General features: G+C 33.5%; 1 protein-coding gene across 20 annotated transcripts in view; it reads left to right on the forward strand.

Annotated features, from left to right (window-relative positions):
• Window positions 1–20,601, forward strand: part of fry (microtubule binding protein furry) — a 522,947-nt gene that overhangs the window by 428,218 nt on the left and 74,128 nt on the right. For all 20 annotated transcript variants that reach the window (XM_073983048.1, XM_073983059.1, XM_073983061.1 and 17 more), the window contains 2 exons: window positions 10,525–10,644; window positions 10,721–10,854. In XM_073983048.1, the coding sequence (XP_073839149.1) occupies window positions 10,525–10,644; window positions 10,721–10,854 (254 nt within the window). The remainder of the gene's footprint in view (window positions 1–10,524; window positions 10,645–10,720; window positions 10,855–20,601) is intronic.

Genomic DNA, 20,601 nt, shown 5'->3' on the forward strand with positions numbered 1-20,601 from the left:
AGTGTCCAAAAATTGAGGACTACGCTGTTTTCTGATGAATCTAAGTTTAATTTAAGTGATGACATCGTCCATTATGGAAGTGGATCTTATTTTGGGAGACATTTTTCAGTGGGTCATCGTATAACTTTTGGACCAGTATGCCAGGAATCATGGACTTGTCCACGGAAAACATAATATCGCTGTAAACAGGACCCTATCGAACAGAATCGGTATGCATTTCCAAAGGATTTTCGAACAGACCTTAAACTGCATTTGGACACAAATGTTGAACTTTTGTGGGGGAGATATCCTAAGGAGATTACCGATATTGGCCATTTAAGAAGTTTAGGTAAATTTGGACAAAATGTTAGGAGATCCAAAGTTTGGACCAAATTGTTTGATCCGTTCAAGAGACATAGTGCATACCATTTTAGTGTCATTTTTTAAATATTGGGGGAAGTACTGGATGCTGTGGACCGGTATTGCCCACCTCGAACTGAAACTGAAGTTTAGACAAAATTATGACGAAGGCCAAATTTTTGGAACAAATCGGTTGATCAGTTCGAGAGTTATCATGCTCTCCAACCACTACATTGTTGCCATATGGGTTTTTACACCTTTCGAGCTGTTTTCTCAAGAAGTATGGACTTGCTCCTAAAAAAACTTACCGTCGTAATTGAGGCAGCGAATGCAAGTTGCTTCAACAAAAATCAAAGCGATTCGGAAGCAGGTATTAATGTGAGCTTATCCGAAATATTGTGTAATAGGTACCCGAAGGATTGGACAAATAAAGTCCATATTCGAACCTGATCTAAATCTGGTAGATATATTTGAATGTGCAAAGTATGGACCAAATTGGTCACTTGCTTAATGAGTTAATCGCTTATCTTCGAACTTAAGCTATGTTTGGACAAAATATTTCGAAGGCCAAATTTTGGACCGAATCGGCAGATCCGTTCGAGATTTATCTTGCGCTCCAACCACTAAACACTGTATCATAGGGGTTTTGTGCACCTTTCAGGCTATTTTCTCAAAAAGTATGGACTTGCCCCTGATGAAACTTGTAACGTCGTATGGGGTGCAGTGAATACAAGTTGTTGCAAAAGAGATTCAAGAGCTGGTCCTAATCTAAACTTATCCGAAATTTTGTGTGAAGGAATGGACCGATTGGGTTCATATTGGAACCTCATCTAGGTCTGGTAGAAATTTCACGATGTGCAAAGATTAGATCAAATCAAGGCGTATGGTGCGCACACATTTTCTGAACATTTTCGAGCTTTTGTGGGGAAGATACCGGAAGGAGTGGACCGATATAGCCTATCTTCGAACTTAAACTAAGTTTGGACAAATTTTTGGACCAAATCGGTTCATCCATTCGAGAGGTATGGTGCGCTCCAGCCAGGTAGACAGACGGACAGACATGGCTAAATCAACTCAAATTGTCTGAAACGTATTTCGTCCAAACGTACTTGGGGTCTAAAACAGTGTATATGGCGAAAACCAAAAATGTTTTACAATCGATGAATACGAGTTTCACCCATTCAGAATTCGCGAACTGTTAACATATTCTATATAGTATGACTGAACTTCTTTAAAATGATGTGTTTTAGGAGGAATACCATAAGGTCGACCATTAAAATTAAATTAGGTGAAAGCTGTGTTGGCATCGATGTAGAAAAATAGGTAAAAATGGGTTGAAGCCAACAAGTTTTTTTATGCTCCCTTCCGATTTCTGGCTTAACCTTACATTTTATAGACATATGCAAAAAGAAAGACTCAAAGAATACTTCATGGGCAATATGACACTGGTGTATCATTTTTTGATATATCCACTGCATCCACCTAAAATTGATGCTGACATTTTGAAGCCGGAATTTCGGGGTTTTTTGAATTTTTTTTAATGATTCGGACGCGCAAGAAGATAATATTCAAAACTCATAATAGAGTTTTTTTTTACGCCGTTTAATGTATATCTCATGAGTGTGCTCCATACAGCATCCTAGTAATTGGTGTCTAAAGCCCAAAATTTGGTGCGTGAATTTTCTTTAAAACCCCTATTTTTTGCGTGTAAAATTTACAAGTGCCAATCAATTTCCTTTGAACCCCGCGTGAATTTAGTTTTTTTTTACGCGACGGATTTAATGAGCCCTTCCGCGATAGAATCCATCCACTAATACCGCGGATATAGATACCTTGAAAATAGGAAAATCAGCAAAAATATATTTTGACAAATACTCGTACTAAACCGCGATTTTCTTTAAAAAAATTTACATAGATGGAATCCGTTATATAAATTACAGAGATACGCGAGTAATATGGGTATTTTACGCAAACTAGAATGTGGAGGCACAACCGCGGTTCCTTAATAATCATGTTTGAAATAGGTGTATTTTTACGTATTTTTGATGGGTCTACTGAAAGCGGATGCGCATCAAAATCGTATGGACATTGCGCGACTTTTACCCACTTTAAGATTATTTGCATTGTGTAATGCAACTGGCCGCTGAGTGAAACATCGAAATATGCATAAATATTGAAAGAGATTGATTCGTTGTATCCAAAAACTGATGCGCATCAACTGATTTTAACTAATTCGCTTTCGGCTTTTTAATTTTCACATTTTTTAATGATTGCAATTTTAATATTACTCTTAATTTCCTATCCTTATAAGTTATCACAGTAAGCAACTAAGCTTTCACGATGGTAAACCACATTTCTTGATGACGTTTTAGCAGTACACATTAATTATTGCTTGGGATTTTAGCGAAATAGTTGGAGAACTCCCAAATATTTTTTTCTAATTTTTCGAATCAAACCAAAAAATATATTTGCCACAATATTTTCCAACAAAAAGTTTTTCTCTTTTGTTGTTGCTATAATTTGCAATTTATGTACCCAATCTCTATAAATTTGGTTTTATATTTTTCTATGCATTGTCTAGATTCCGCATATATTTTTTTAATTTATTTTTTGACGGTTTGGACGGACTCTGGTACAGGATAATTTGTATTTACTTCAAGTTTTTTTTTTTTGTTATTTGTTGATTTTCCGCGAAAATAATAATAAATTTAGTAAATATTTAAACATCTACGGGCAATCATGAAAAAAAATCCGTGCGAAATTTAACAATTTGCTATTTCCATATTTGTGTCCAAAAAGGGAATATTTTTGTCGATTCGGCGAGATTATTCTATAATTTTGTGATTCTAGTAGTTTTCAACGTTTTAAAATAAATATTTTAAAAGAATTTCACTTTTAAAAATTATTTTCCGTGCGGGAAACTCCGAGGGAAATATTCATGAAATTTTGTGTAGAAATTTTCTTCTTTTGACAATTTTTGATCTAGAACTAAGTTGCATGTTACTTTCACGCAGCGACTCGAAAAAAGATAGGGAAAATTTCATCAAAAAATTGGGATATATTTTCGTGTTTTTTCGTTAAAATTGATACTGATATTTTCATGATATACATATAATGTAAATATACATTTCACTTCTTTGGTGACCTATAGTGAAATTTGATGGAAAATATTTTTGTCTTTGACATCATCCCTCCAAAATTATGTTTTGTGCATCAATTCTAAATAAAATCAGATAAAGTGAGACTTTAACCCTAAGATTATATAAGATTTTCTGATTCGGTATGTTCAGAGACCTATAGTAAAATTTTATGACGAACAATTTTTTTATTCTATATGATCACTTTTTATAGGAGTTTTTGAACGATTTTCGAAAAAATACCAAAAAAGACTCTTTTGGTGAACCGCATGAGAGTTAATGTTTTTAATAAAATCCTCCAGAGTAAAGTTGCCAAAGACACTATATACCTAAAATGCAAGGATTCCAAGATATCTTATCTTGTATATTTCGAAAAAAAAACTAAAAATGGGCGGAACTTGCCACGCCTACTTAGCTTACTTTCAGACTTAAGCTTTAAAAACTCCGATATTTTTAGCTTTACTTTCATAACACTGTGTGTAATTTTTTGGAAAATTAACCAAATTCTGACACCGCAGCGTAATGGAAGACGAAAAATAAGAAGACACGTGTCTCGGCGTTTTTCCCTGTTACTTCGAATTTCCCGGTTATGGGCCCCCAAAGACCTGAGGCCTTGATGTCAAAAAGGACCATTTTGTCAGGCTCATATCTTCTAAACCGCTAAAAATTTTGGTTTACTCGTGGAGGCAAAGTTGTAGTTCTCATCTTAAAGAATAATAATTTTGAAGACTTAAAATCCATTCAACCTTATTTTCAAGGTCAAAATCGTTAAGGTAAAGTTTCCGTTATAATTTTTTCACAGATTTTGGCCTACAGATATCAAACCGATCAAAATTGAATCAAACAACCAACTACAAAAATGTACCTTAGATCTCAATAAACAACTTTCTGGATCATACGAACCCTGTACAAATGGTTCTTAAAGGTCAAAATAGCAAAACAAATGCAATTTTTATTTTCTTTTTTCGGTTTCTGCTCCATAGAAATTAAACCATTCAAAATTCAAGAAAAGATTCGACCACAATAATGTAGCGAATATATCAGTATACAACTTTGTGGAACATCAGACCCCACTACGAACTGTTCTTAAAGGTCAAAATATCAAAAAACTTTAGAAAATTTTCGATTTTTATACTTTTTTCTCCGATTCTGGTCCATAGATACCGAACCGTTCAAAATTCAAGAATAAAAAGAACTACAGTTAACAACTTCCTAGAACATATGAACATTCTAGGAACGGTCCTTCATGTTCATGTTTCTTCATGTTTGTAGTTGGTTGTTTGATTCAATTTTGATCGGTTTGATATTTGTATGCCAAAATCTGAGAAAAAATATAACGGAAACTTGACCTTAACGATTTTAACCTTGAAGATAAGGTTGAATGGATTTTATGTCTTCACAATTATTATTCTTTAGGATGAGAGCTACAACTTTGCCTCTACGAGTAAACCAAAATTCTTAACGGTTTAGAAGATATGAGCCTGACAAAATGGTCCTTTTTGACATCAAGGCCTCAGGTCTTTGGGGGCCCATAACCGCGAAATTCGAAGTAACAGGGAAAAACGCCGAGATACGTGTCTTCTTATTTTTCGTCTTCTATCACGCTGCGGTGTCAGAATGTGGTTAATTTTTTTTCGTGTCGCACAGTGTAACCTACTCGGGTTTTCACAGTTTTTTAAATGACAAACACCTGTTTCTGCCATAGTAAAATTTTATGACAGACAATTAAATATAAAATTACTAGCAAAGTGCCCGCTTCGTATGCGGAAAGGAAATAAAAACCACAACAAACAATATTTTATACCGAAATAGTGAACATTGAAATTTTTTTTGTACTACTACCCAGGGCTTCGGAGTTGAGCCATTTTTAGTCAGACTCCGACTCCAGTCCAATTTTTTTCTCGACTCCGACTCCAACTCCGGATTCGACTCCGAAAATAGATAAAATAAAATTCACAACTTAACTTATAGTAATTTCAATTTGAACTTTCAAGATACATTACATTGGGAGGATACCAAGACATAGGCCTTATTGTTCGTTTTTTTTTCGTTGACAATACGGAATACAAAGTAACAGGCACTTCAGTATACTTCACACTTCAGAACATGTAGCAAAACCCTTCAAAGCAACTGCAATAGGACGGTATCGTTACAAGGTTTCCCTACTTAAACACCAACATACGAGTATATTTACAATTTTCCGAATTTGACTTATGTACTCAATGAGACTCGAAATATCAAATTACCATAATTGCTGTCCGGTAACACTCTTTGTAATTTTTTGAGTTATGGAAAATTAACGATATTTTAACACCGCATCGTGATAGAAGACCAAAATAGCCTATTTCCCCTTTCGTGGTTAAGGTTGCTTGAGGTTCACATTTTTAGGGGTTTTTATGTTTTCACGATTTTGCTTGAAAACGGTAAGTCCCTTCGAAATGAGGGTAAAGAAAATATTGTTTCTGCAAAAATTCACTAGAGGATTGACCTTTATAATTTGTTCGTAGGTTTTATCATTTTTGAGATATAGAAGTTTAGGTCACATTTCTAGGTTTGTATTGTTAGGTTTTCACCATTTTGCTTGGGAACGGCAAGTCTCATCGAAATGGGACTGGAGAAAATCATATAGCTGTGGAAATTCTCTACAAGACTGACTTTTTATTTTCCTAGGTTGTACCATTTTTGAGATATATAAGATTAAGTTGGTAAATTGTAGTCATGGTATAGTTTTATAAAGAGGCGATACAGTCAATGCATTGTCCCAATTTGAACTTCTATATCTCAAAAACGGTAAAACCTACGAAAATATCATGAAGGTCAATCTTGTAGAAAATTTTCACTGCTACAACATTTTCTTTACACACATTTCCATAGGACTTGCGGTTTTCAGCAAAATCGTGAAAATTTAAAAACCCCCTATAAGTGTGAAGTTTGACCGCGATTTATTTAAAAAGCCCTCCGGCTATTGCAGTTTCAGAATCCGCGAAAACTTCTCAGGTGTAAGCTCCTTCCATTTAAATTTGGTTAAGGGGCACCGTGGTAGGTCTTTCGTATGATTTCCCTCAAAATACTACAAGGTCTTTCATAGAAGTCCAACAGGTTCTTTTACAGCAGAAATAAATGACTTCTAATAAAAAGCAAGAGAAGACCAGTGAGTCTTCCTTAAAATGACCTGTAAATCTTCTAAAAGATCTTCCCCAAGTATATTTGGAGCATGCAAACATTATTCCCATCAATTGACCAAAAAATACTTCAGATACGCATTTTGTAGTCAAAATAGAGATTAAGATTTTTTTTAACTATCATCATTTAAATAAATTAAATTGATTTGACAAATTTTGATAAATGTAGAACAGATTGTTGCCCGGAGTCGGAGTCGAGCTTTTTTTTCACGACTCCGGCTTCGACTCCGACTCCAGCAAAATTTGCTAGACTCCGACTCCAACTCAGACTCCGAAGCCCTGCTACTACCTAAAATCGGGCGTATCTCACCTCACATTTTTGCAAAGAAAAAAAATGTCACATAGGTCTACGTTTCCAAATGAACTTTCTAATGCCTTCAGAATAAAAACACAATTTTGTTAAAAATTAAAAACCGTCTTCGCGTTCACATAAAACGAATGATACAATATTCAATATAATTTTTCAATCCCAGGACCCAGGACCTTTTATAATTTTTTTTCAGTTTTATCCCTACTTGTTCGCCCAATGCCTATGACACTAAATGTAGAAACATGCCATACATTTTAAGTGCGAATTTTCATAACCATTGTGATCTAATCCCAACAGTGACTCTCATAAGGTTTTTTTAGGTTTTCACGATTTTGCTTGAGAACCACAAGTCCTATCGAAACGGGTCTAGAGAAAATGTTGTAGCAGTGAAAATTCTGTACAAGATTGACCTGCATAATATTTTCATAGGTTTTACCGTTTTTGAGATATAGAAGTTCATATCAATCAATAAAGAAAATGTTGTAGCTGTGAAAATTCTCTACAAGATTGGCTTTCGTATCTTTTTCCTAGGTTGTACCATTTTTAAAATATATAAGTTAAAGTTGGGAAATTGTAGTCATGACGCTGTTTTATAAGGAGACGATGCAGTCAGTGCATTGTCCCAATTTGAACTTATATATATCTCAAAAAACGGCAAGACCTACGAAAATACCATGTAGGTCAATCTTGTAGAGAATCTTTACTGCTACAACATTTTCTTTAGTTTTATTCCAATAGGACTTGCGGTTTAAAAGCAAAATCGTGAAAACCTAAAAAAACCCTAAAAATGTCAACTTGAATCGCGATTTATTTAAAAAGCGCCCCGGCAATTTTTTTTTTTTATTTTTCTTTTCTATGAACATTGCCGATATCAAATTTATTACAACATAAACATTAATTTGGTGAGCTTATTATATACATAAAAAGCTTGTCTTTAAGCGACACAGATTGTTTTTAATTTGTTGCCCTATTTTTGGACAAAAAAGGTCAATTTTTTCGCAAAAATCGAAATTTTGACTTTGACAGCTCATAATTTTGTTCAAAATCGATTTTTTAAAATTCTGTTTCGCTGAAAGACAAGATTATTATGTTCTTAAAACGCCCACAAAAATATCCGGAGATCGGCCCATCCGTTTTCGAGCTATCGTTGGTACCGCAAAACGCTTTTTCAAAAAAGTGTTTGGCAGGTAGCCATATACCACAAAACTATGCAACATTTTTCAACAACAAAAATTCCAGAAGTATTTCAAGATGTGTTCTTTAAGGAGGGAAAAAACATCTACCTAAAAATATTTGTAGTTTCTTTGAAACAAATTCATGAAAAATGCGTTTTTTGGTCTGCACAACTAGGGGTAACCCCTTAAGTACTCTCCGTACCCATAAGTCCGAATTTCCAAAAGTACCTCAATTCTACTTCCAAATTTCAGGATTCCAGCTCTATCCGTTGAACAAACCCAAAAATTACCCAATTTAGTAACATTTAGTACTTTTCGTACCCATAAGTACAAATTTCCAAAATTACCTCAATCCTATACTCCATCAGCAATCCTTATTCCAAATTTCAGGATTCCATCTCAAATTTAGTATCATTATTAGTTATTAAATTTAGTATCATTTATTACTTTTTGCACCCATAAGTACGAATTTTCAAAAATACTTCCATTCTACTTTCCAACAGTAACCTTAATTCCAAATTTCATGATTCGAACTCTATTCGGCCACCATTTAGTAATTTTCGTTTCCATAAGTACGAATTTCCAAAATGACTAAATTTCAGAATTTCAGCTCTATCCGTTCACCCAAATTCAAATTGTACCAAATTTAGTGCCTTTAGTACTTTTTGTACCCATAAGCACGAATTTTCTTAACTACCTCAATCCTAGACTCCAACAGTCAATCTTAATTCCAAATTTCTGGATTCCAGCTCTATCCGTTCATCCAAATGCAATTTGTACCAAATTTAGTACTTTTTGCTCCCATAAGTACGAATTTTCAAAACTACTTCCATTCCACACTCCAACAGTTCACACACATTCAAAATTTCAGGACTTCCATCTCTATCCGTTAACCCAAATCCTAATTGCACCGAATTTAGTATCATTTAGTACTTGTTGTTCATATTTGTACACCTTTCCGAATTGGTATCAAATTTAGTAAGTTTTAGTAATTTTCGTAGACTTGTATCCAAAAACCCTTTGGCACATCTATCCTACACTCTATCAGTGATCGTCATTCCATATTCCATATTAAGTATCTTTTCGCACTTTTCGTACCGTTCTAGTTCGAATTTCCAAAAACCCAGCCTTTGGACCAAGAGTGACCTTCACCCAAAATTTCAAGATTTATTTAGCCGGGGCGTTGATTATCAGTCAGTCAGTGAGTCATAATTACTCAACTCTTTTATAAGTATAGAAGATAGATTAATTACTTTGGTTACTTTGCTTCGTTAAGTCATTTGGTAAGACTAAGCTCCCTAAAAAATGTTTACCAATGAAAAGCTTATCCACAGGGGTAGTGGTGTAGGGTATCATATAGTCGGCCCCGTCCCGACTATAGCCTTTGCTCACTTGTTTTGTAGTTAAAGTAGAACAATGTAAACTTTGTGTACGAATATGTTAAGTCTTGAATTATTTTATGTTGAATTTATATTTAAAAATTATATATGAGAATTTTTCTAACCAATCACTTTGTTTTTCGACAAAAACTAAAATGAAACAAACTCCTTGTTGTTAGTTGTTAGATACATACACAAAATGACGGTATATCAGCAGTGACGATGGTGGTTGCTGGACGAAAGGAAATTTGTTTCCGACATTTCGCTCCGAATTCATACCGAAATCGGAAGAAAAACAGTGGTATATTCGAAGGGAAATTTACTTCCGACATTCGCTCCGAATACGGAACGAAATCTGAACGCATTCCCCTGCGAAAAATCGCATAGAAATCGAAACGAAATCTGAACAATTTTGCTTCCGAAATTGTTTAGATGTGTCGGCAACCGACATGTGATTTGCTGGGCTAATACACCACTTGTAGAAAAGTTGTACATGCCTGAAATACTCAGGAAATGTAGCCACCATTATACTGTGCGGTATTTTTTGCGTACAAGGCGGATGTGCATACCATTGCACCACGGTGGCACCCTTTTGTTCTGTTTGTTTTAATAAATCTTATTCTACTTGCAAAGCCCTTATAGTGTTTTTAGAGCTTGAGTCCTGTATATAATTTCTCTTTACTGGACTCTGTACTAAATATTTTGGTGTCGAAGAAACAATCTCTTAAATTTCAACATTCTCTCAAAAACAAATGTAAAAATTGTTCAACAAGTCACTTTAAGTGATGAAAACTCAGTACGATTTTCACTTTCGTTGGTGAATGTTATGTGACGCACTAAATAAGGAACGTACACGGATGTTTCTATTTTTTCGCGAATAAACGTTAAATAATCAAAAGTGTTTTGTCATGTCTACTGCTAAAATGGGTATTTTTAATATGTGTGGCTGAAATCGTTGAAATTCATGGTCTCATTTTATGGTTTGTTTTCTTTTCATTACAGAGGATGACAAAGTTGGAACATTGGATGTTTTGCTTAGCAGTGCTTATTGCCGGTCTCAACGATTTCTATCCAAACAATTGGCACAGTTGCGGCCGGAGCTGACAATGTCAATGTTTTCAGGTAAGTTAGCGTATTATCATCCTTCCACCACTTAGTGTTGATTAACAAAAACTGTCACTCTTCACTTTAATTGCAGAAATTACACATCGTTTCCAAACGGCACGAGAAGATGTTCGCACACTGTTGTTGCAATGCTTGCAACCATGGTTGCATAATATGGAATTAGTGGCGACAACCGTGCCACCTGCCACACCATTGTCGTATATTATGGTAAGTGAAATGCATACATTTATATCGAACTTTTGTAGCACAATGCCATTTATCGACATTTTCAGAAAAGTTTGCACCTTCTCAAGGCCAAAACTGCCTGAAGGAGCGTTCCAATGCTTTTGCGATGTATTAGAAAGCACTTAATTACTGTCTCGGCCACAACTTTTGTTTGTGTTGGAACGAAAATCTCAATGGTTTTGCCGTTATATGATAAAATGTCTAAAAAACGTGAATAAAAAACTAAATTCAAAAGCGGAAGGCTAGATTTTCACCGTAGACCTATGGTCTTGTGGACTTTTTTGCTCAGTTCAATCCCAGGAATCAGAAACGCGAAGGGCCCATTAAGGTTTTTTCCTTCCAAACAAATCGCCCCGGCCTATTATACATATATATATATTCATACGTAACGTAGGGGATGACAGATACCAGAAGGCAGTGTAACTTATCCTTAACATGATAATGTTCAGGATTTATACCACGATGTGTATTGTTGTAAGGCTACTCACTTCAGAAGACAAGTTGGGAATTATCACGTTAATTTTTATAAACTCAGCATTTATGCTAACGAGGCTATATACTAGGGTTATGACTTTTTGACATTTTTTTCTCAAAAATGATTTCCTGTAGTGAGAATGAGTGAACTTCGTCCTATTAATGCCTAAAATAAAACTATTCCATTTTATTATAAAAAAAATTCCGCACAAATCACTTTGATTTTTTTTTTAATTCTATGAAATGAAAAAAAAAAATATCAAAAAATTATTTGCTGTTCCTCGAAGGAATGGCATTTGCCTATTAATGACTAAACCCAGCAAAATTGAAGGAAGGGGTTCCATGCGATGACGTGATTTCATGGCATCTTTTGTATTGGTTCAAACGAAGTCATGAAAGATCCGATCTTTTCATCAGCATTTGAACCCATTCCATCGATCCAATGGAGATGAATTTTGTGTTTTTATTTATACACATTTTTTCTTAATATATAAGATTAATTATTTACAATAGGCTTGATGTTGTCGGAGACTCACAACTCACAACCAACGTTGTTAAAAATCTCGTCGTAATGATAATGTCATTGCAAAGGGTTGGTGAAAATGGCATGCCAAAGCATTGGAGAAAATGACATGCCAAAGCATTGGTGGAAATGACATGCCAAAGCATTGGTGAAAATTACATACTGTGGATCCGAAAATGAATAGCATCTTTTGGGGTCCACGCTCATATAAAATTCATCGATGAAGATGCCAAAAAGGATGACATGCCAGATCACTTGCATCCATGATTGAATGGCATCTTTGGCATCTAACATTTTGCTGGGAAATAACTTGTATTCCATTTAAATTTTAAAAAAGGTCCCGCACAAACCACTTTTTTATGATATATGAAATTAAGTTATATATAACTAGCAATATGCCCGCTACATCGTATGCGGAAAGGGAATAATATATAAATAAACTCAATGTCTCTCAATTTCTCGGATGTTCTTTTATCAGGTTTGTCCAATATCCCTGCTTACTCTTATTCCTTAATATTATTAAAACGTGTTCTCCTCATTAATTCTCTCTAGGAGCCCCCAAATTTGTTTTCCTAGAATTTGTAAAAATTGTTACGCTACGTCTGTTTTAGTCGGCGTAGCGCGAGGTTGGAATGCACTGCCTCTTGAACTACGGATTTTCTATGATAGCAATATTGCTTTTCTATTGACTATGTTGAGTCATTTCCTACATTCCTTCGAATAAATGGTGTACTTCTGTAGAATGTATTAATTAACTTTTCTGTTACTTACTGGATGCTATTGGTGTTTTAATGAAATGTTGTATATTGGTTTATGGCTGGGGAGCCAACATAACATAGGTTTTAAACTTTAATTTTGTAAATAAATTGATTGGTTTTATTATTTTATACCTTTAACTCAGGTTATTTTGTATTAAGATACATACATATGTATATGTAATTGGCTTTTTGGCCCTTTTATCATATATGATTTTGACATAAATAAATAAAAATAAATAAATAAACAATATTTAATATGAAAATGGTGGACACTGAAAATTTTTATATTCAAATACCTATTTTAATTGATATTTAATTTCATTTAAGTACTGTTCGTATGCCTTTAATTCGAACTCCCAAAAACAGACCGTAAACATCAATAGCGACCCATATTTTAAATTTCAGTCCACGTTATATTGGAACGGTACGGGTATTTCGAAAATGTTATCCACATTTTCCAACCGATGTATCTGTAATTTCGGCATTTGTGATATCAAAATGTAGAGATATATCCAAATCTCAATCTCCTACACTTTAAAAGTAATCTTAATTCCAAATTGCAGGTTTCCTGCTCTATTCGTTCACCTAAATGCAAATTGTACCAAATTTAGTACCATTTAGTACTTTCCGTATTTTCGAAAGTTGTCTCCATCGCTCAATCATAACCCTTAACAGTAATATTAATTCTAAATCTCAGCACCCCAGCTCTATCCGTTTACCCAAATTCAAATTGTACCAAATTTAACACACTGTAGTACTTTTAGAACACATAAGTACGAATTTCCACAGCTACCTCAATATCCCAATCCTACATTTCACACAATCATCCTAATTCTAAATGTCACAATCATCCTAATTCTAAATGTCCGTTTACCCAACTCCAAAATGTACCAAATTTCGTAGAATTTTGTACCTTTCGTACACACAATTACGAGTTACCAAAGCTACCTAGATATCTCAATCATACACTTCAGCAGTAATCCTTATTCCAAATTTCAGGTTTCCAGCTTTATCCATTCCCAAATTGTACCAAATTTAGTACTTTTCGTACACAAAAGTACGAATTTCCAAAACTACCCCAATCCTATACTCCCACAATAATCATTATTCCAAATTTCAGGATTTCGCCTCTACCAATTTATCCAAATCAAAATTGTACCAAATTTAGTACACATAAGTAAGCTTTGGAACCGCAATATCTCAATCCTACACTTAACCACTAATCCTAATTCCAAATTTCAGGTTTGGAACTCTATCCGTTTACCCAACTCCCAGTTGTACCAAATTTAGTACCATTTAGTACTTTTCGTAGACATAAGTACGAATTTACAAAACTACTCCCATATCTCAATCTTACACTTCAACAGTAACCTTAATTCCAAATTTCTCGTTTCCACCTCTATCCGTTCATCCAAATCCAAATTGTACTAAATTTAGAAACATTTAGAACTTTTCGTACACATGAGTACGAATTTCAAAAATCACCCTCATATCTCAATTCTACACTTCAACAGTAATCTTAATTTCAAATTTCAGGTTTCTAGTTCTATCCATTCACACAAACCCAAATTGAACTAAATTTAGTACCATTTAGTACTTTTCGTACACATGAGCACGAATTTCCTAAACCATATCCTTTTAAAAACTCCACTTCCCAACCCTGATTTCCATACCAAATTCCAGGATTCTAGCAATATCCGTTCAAAATATACAAAGGGTACTAAATTTAGTAACTTTTAGCACTTTTCGTACACCTATAGTTCGAATTTCCTAAAACCCTTTGGTACATCTTCCTAGCTCGCCATCAGTGACATTCATTCCAAATTTCAGAATTCTGGCTCTTCCCGTTTGTCTAATACAAAGGGTACCACATTTAGTACCTTTTAGTACTTTTCGCAAACTTCCAGTTCGAATTTCCAAAAACCCAGCCTTATCTTAAAAAAAATTGAAGAGGTAAATGTACAATTTCCAAAATGAAACTTTAAGTTGATGACATTGACTATGTTTTTACAAAAACATAAATTCTTTGTAAATGATTTTTTGTGCTATTTTTAATATCATTACTATAAATTTATGTTGAGTTTTATTAATGTTGGCCCCGTAAGGGCAAGTCCATATTTTTTTTTAAATACAGGGGAAAGTCTCTAGTTTACGATAAAACGAGATCCAGCTGCCACACTGTAAGTTATTCCCCTTATACCATGCCTGTAAAATCGCCAAAATTCAGAATATCGGGAGCTATGTTTATATGGGAGCTATACATATACGTGGACCTATATTGAACATTTTAGCAAAGAGGTATTTAACCAAATTATCCAATAGAATTGAAGCAATAACTAAAAAATCTTTCAAATGAATATTACCCATATAGATGTACGTTTTGGTGTATCCCAGATTTTTCAACCGCATTAGCTCTTATTTGGCATTTTGGGTTCTAAATCCCGCAGCGAATAGCTTTCTAAAGATTTTCTGTAATTCGAGGCTATTAGCATAGTATTTAAAAATATCGTCAGTAATATGGATTTTGGAAATACTTTTGGTGGGAGAACTTCCATGAAAAGAGTGGTGAAAATAGATCCACGTTCGAACACAGGGATTGTATTCGCGAATATGTCGAATAGATATATACAGTGTTTGGAGGATATAAACAGTTCGATCCGACGCCGTTTCTTCTTTAAAGTACATATATCACACACTAACTTCAGTGCCATTAAAAAGTCTTGTATTATTGTAATAAAATAATATTCTTTAATGTCATAAAAACACCAAAACTTTACATTTTACCAGAAGTGATAGAGTCCGTGAAAGGAGCCGGGCGTTGCAATCTATGACTCATAGACTCCGAATGCAACTAGAAGTATTGTTTGAGACTACGCAAAAACATGGTCGAAAAAATATCTCTAAAAAGAGCTCGGCAACATTTTAGCTAAGTTTTAAAGAAATAGGTTAAGTCGAAAAACTCCATCTAATACATCAATTGTTGTTGTTCCCGCTTATTTCTATCTTAATTGTACGACTAGATGTTGTCAGTTGCCTGTAGATTTCGTAGTGAACGCACGCACTTTCGCACAAGCGCATAAAATCATAAGCTAAAAAACGGTTTATACACAACAAATATATCGATCGTGGTTAAAATTTGTTTTATATCGAAAAGATTAATCAAAATATAGTGAAAATGGCTTCTGCACAAATGTCAAACAATTATATTTGCAGTCAATGTGCTTTAAAAATTAAAACTGCAAATTTTGTGCGTTGTTTCAATTGCGACAGAAGTTTTCATTTTAGTCCATGCTGCTCTCTCTCTGAGAGCTCTTATAAGAGCATGGGACTACCAAAGAAATCCGATTGGAAATGCCACATTTGTAATCCAAGAGCAAAATCACCTAACAATGCATATGTTTTTGTAAACAATAATGAAAACGAAACACTTCAAACACAAGAAAAAAACGAACAACAACAAATACAATCAAAACAACAACGAGAATGCGATGATAGTGAAGAAACTGCAAGCAAGCGTTTCAAAAATAATACAACAACAACCAACACATCACCAAGTGAAGAAGCACTAAAACAAATGAAAGACATATCTGACTTAAAGTCTGGTATGATAGAAATGCAAAATTGCATAAAACAATTAACAATAAATATAACAACCACAACAACAAACATAACAAATCTAACAATGTTCAGTGGAGAGATAAAAGAGCATATTGCCGATATCAATCGTAATGTTGCAACAATAACAACACAAATACAAGAACTGCAATTGAGAGACAAACAAAAAAGTGAGAAAATAAAAGAGTTAACGGAACGTATAGAGAAACTGGAACAAAAATCAATTGATAAGAACATTGAAATAGGCAATGTACAAAATGAGAACATAGAAGTGAGTGAGGTATTGAGAGAAATTAGTGAAACGATTGGCGTACCAATAAATGGCACAGACATAAACAAAGCGTACAAAATCAAAAGGAAAAATAAAATAGTTATTGAATTCGTCTCTCTTAATAAAAAAAGAGAACTCATGGATAAAATAAAGAACCACCGTGTAGAAATAAAAACATCAGGTGAAGATAATAACACCATTTACTACGTAAATGATGAACTTACGGCGCATAATAAGCATATTCTGTGGTTAGCAAAGATGAAAGCGAAAGAATCCAATTGGAAATATGTTTGGGTAAAAAATGGAAACATTTATGCGCGAAAAAATGAAAACTCGCCGTTTACAATAATACGCAACACTTCTGATATCGAAAATATAACTGGAGCAAATTAAAATAAAAAATATAATCCATTTCCAATAAAGCAAAAATAAAATCGAAAATAAAGATACTTCTAAACCGTGAAAAATAAAGATACTTTTCAAAGAAAAATTATTACACACATATAAAATACAGAAATAAATACAAATCTGAAATATAAATAAACAAACTAACCTTTACAATATAAATAAATAAATAAATAAATAAATAAAAAATATATAAAAATAAAGATAAACAATTGAATAAAATAAATAAGTAGATAAATAAATAATAAATAAAAATAAAATAAAATAAATTAAAATTAAAAATGAATTGCACTGAAGAAATATTAAACTGTATTGACGACATAAATATGAATTATCTGGACTACTACGTGTCGGTAATACATTTAAATATACGATCGTTAAGGAAAAACTTTTTGCCATTTATAACCAATATATCGAAAATAATAAATAAAATTCAGTTAATTGTATTGACTGAAACTAACATATGTGATGATGAAAATCAATACTATTTAATAGATGGTTTCAACGCATTATTTCGAAATAGAGACCGGAAAGGCGGAGGCATTGCTGTATACATCAGAAATAATAACATGTATGAAGAAATAACAATCGAGGTCGAATCGGCAGAATTAATGCAAATTAATTTAATAACAAATACGAGAATAACTACGGTCATACCGATATATCGGCCACCAAATAAGAGCATAAGAACTTTTCTTCTTGAAATAGAAAAAATAATTAATACTATAAACAGAAAAAATAACCTAATTTTATTAGGAGATATAAACATTGATATAATGAAGCAAAATACGACAACAACAAACTATTTAAATACCCTTTCGTCATATGGTTTACATAGCATGATTAATAGTGTGACCAGAGAGGATAATCAATCATCGACATGTATCGACCATATATTCTGTAGATGGGACAATAAAATGGTGAATGCTCATTCTGCAATTATAAAAATCGATTTATCCGATCACTTTGCCATATTTGGTTGTGTTAATGAAAATAAACAATCGTCAAACCATAAACAAGACACAGAAATCAGTAAAACTCGATTATTAAACACCCTTAAAGTTAATCAGCAAATAAACAACACAGATTGGGTAGAAATAATCAATACATCTAATGACACAAACGAATTGTTTAACAACATTTACTATGCTTTCGACAATATATACAGAAACTCAGAAACTCAACAAACAAAATTCAAAAAAAGAAACCCACATCCATGGCTCAATGACCATATTCTAAAATGTTGTAGCATAAAAGACAAGTTATACAAAAAATGGGTACAAAATAAAAACAACAAAATAAATGAAAAAATATATAAAAACTTCAATAATAAATTAAATAAACAAATAATTAAGGCAAAAAATTATTATTATCATCACCAATTTATACTGAATCGGTCCAATATACGAGGCACTTGGCAACTAATCAATAAAATAACGGGTAAAAAGACGGAAAATATAGATGAATCTATAAAAAAACACTTTAAAAATGAATCCCTAAATAACATAACTGAAAACTTCGCTATTAAATTTAATGAAAATGTAATAAAAATTATACATTCATGCCCAATTGTTACTTTAAACACAAAAATGGAAAAAATCATCAATAACTCAATATACATGGAATACGCATCTGAAAATGAAATATACAACATACTAAGGACATTGAACACGAGAAAAAGTGCGGGGATAGACAATATAAGGTCAATTGACTTAAAAACAAACGCCAACATACTAACCCCAATAATTACAAATCTAATCAACTCCAGCATTTCTGAAGGAACAATACCGAACAAACTAAAACAATCCATCATAAGGCCAATCTACAAAAGCGGTGATAAAAAGGACTATAACAACTATAGGCCAATATCTATACTACCAGTGGCTGAGAAAGTATTGGAAGAAATCATCACAAGAAGATTGACTAACTTCCTGAAGAAATACAATGTTATAAATAAACAACAATTCGGATTTCAGAAAGGTAGGAATATAAACCAACTTCTGGGTTACTTCACCAACCACATCAGTCAATCCCTTAGCCAAAACAACAACTGTCTCGCGTTATTTATCGACTTTAGTAAGGCGTTTGACACTTTGCCCCATAAAAAGTTATTAGAAACACTCGAGAGAAGCGGTGTACGAGGACATATATTGAGGTGGTTTGAAAACTACCTCTCATCAAGATCGTTTTGTGTCAAAATAGGTGACACATGCAGTACAAAGATGAATTCTTCCTATGGTGTACCCCAGGGTTCGAAACTCGGCCCAATTCTTTACATAATTTATTCAAACGAAATGGTATACCAGCTTAAAAACAGTATTGCTTTCACGTACGCTGATGATACTGCCATTATCGTCTCCAACAAATCAATGAGCACGGCAACAAAAACTCTTCAAAGCGAATTTAATATAGTCAGCAGATGGTGTCATGACAGTGGCTTAATAGTTAACTCATCCAAAACCAAAATTATGCACTTTAGGCCTAGAAACAAATCAAAATCAAATATTGAGATAATATACCACAACACAGATTGTCTTCACAACAACCATAACCAAAACTCCAACAATGACAAATGCAGTACAAAGCTTGAATTAGTGGAAACATACAAATACCTAGGAATCCAATTAGATGACAACTTAAAGTGGAAAATACATATTCAACGCATACAAAATAAACTACGTCAATCAGCTTTTGCCCTATATCATCTTGGGAACACTGCACCATACTATGTACTAAAGCAGGCATACTTCTCTTTAGTTGAATCTCACCTAAGGCATGGCATAACGGCATGGGGAAATGCAAGATGTACCCGACTTCTACAAACTACACAAAACCGTATTGTTAAACTCCTAAACAAGAAACAGCAAAACCAAATACAGGAAGAAAACCAACGCAACAAAGAAAAATCGACAAAGCAAATATTCAAAAATCTAGGAATATTAAATATACACCAGCTTTACTCCATATCCATTGCCAATGAATTCTTGGAAGACGGTAGTCTAGCGAAGAAATTAGACCACAATATAAATACAAGGCGAAGAGCGGAAGGCAAATACAACATTCCAAGCTACAAAAATGATTATGCCAAATACTCACTTTCTGTTGCACTACCCAGTACATTAAATGGATTGCCGAAAGAAATCACCAACGAAATAAATAAAAATATTAGAATTAAGTTAATGAAACAACATTATTTAAATAATTAAAATAATATTAAAATCTACGGCCAGTTTGGTCACTATTTGAATACACATTATAGATCTCATACCCACATACAAGCTAACTACAGCTTCGTGGGACCTAGAATTATAGTGAAATGTAAATATCTTTATGAAATTAAAATAAAAATAAAAAAAAAAAAAAAAAAAAAAAAAAAAAAAAAATGTTTATGGACTCGCTGACCTTTAAAACCTTCCAACGACCAATCACTTCTGTCGGCACAGCGGAGACAAACTGATGAAAATTCATAACTTTTGTTTTCTGTAAAACAAGTAAAAAGTAACAGTCGGGTTTGCCTACAGAGATATACCCTCAGCCTGTATGGGTTGAGACTTTTATATATAGACAGAGCGAATACGGGCTACATAGCCAATTTTTTTCTATAAATTGTGTAGTGAAGAAGTTTTAGAATTTCGTCTCCTGTTTTGGACGTATAAACTTTCCAACAATAATTTCGAAACATT

Source organism: Musca autumnalis, unplaced genomic scaffold (genome assembly GCF_047663935.1).
Source record: "Musca autumnalis isolate F117 unplaced genomic scaffold, ASM4766393v1 scaffold_4, whole genome shotgun sequence".
NCBI classification, from domain to species: domain Eukaryota; kingdom Metazoa; phylum Arthropoda; class Insecta; order Diptera; family Muscidae; genus Musca; species Musca autumnalis.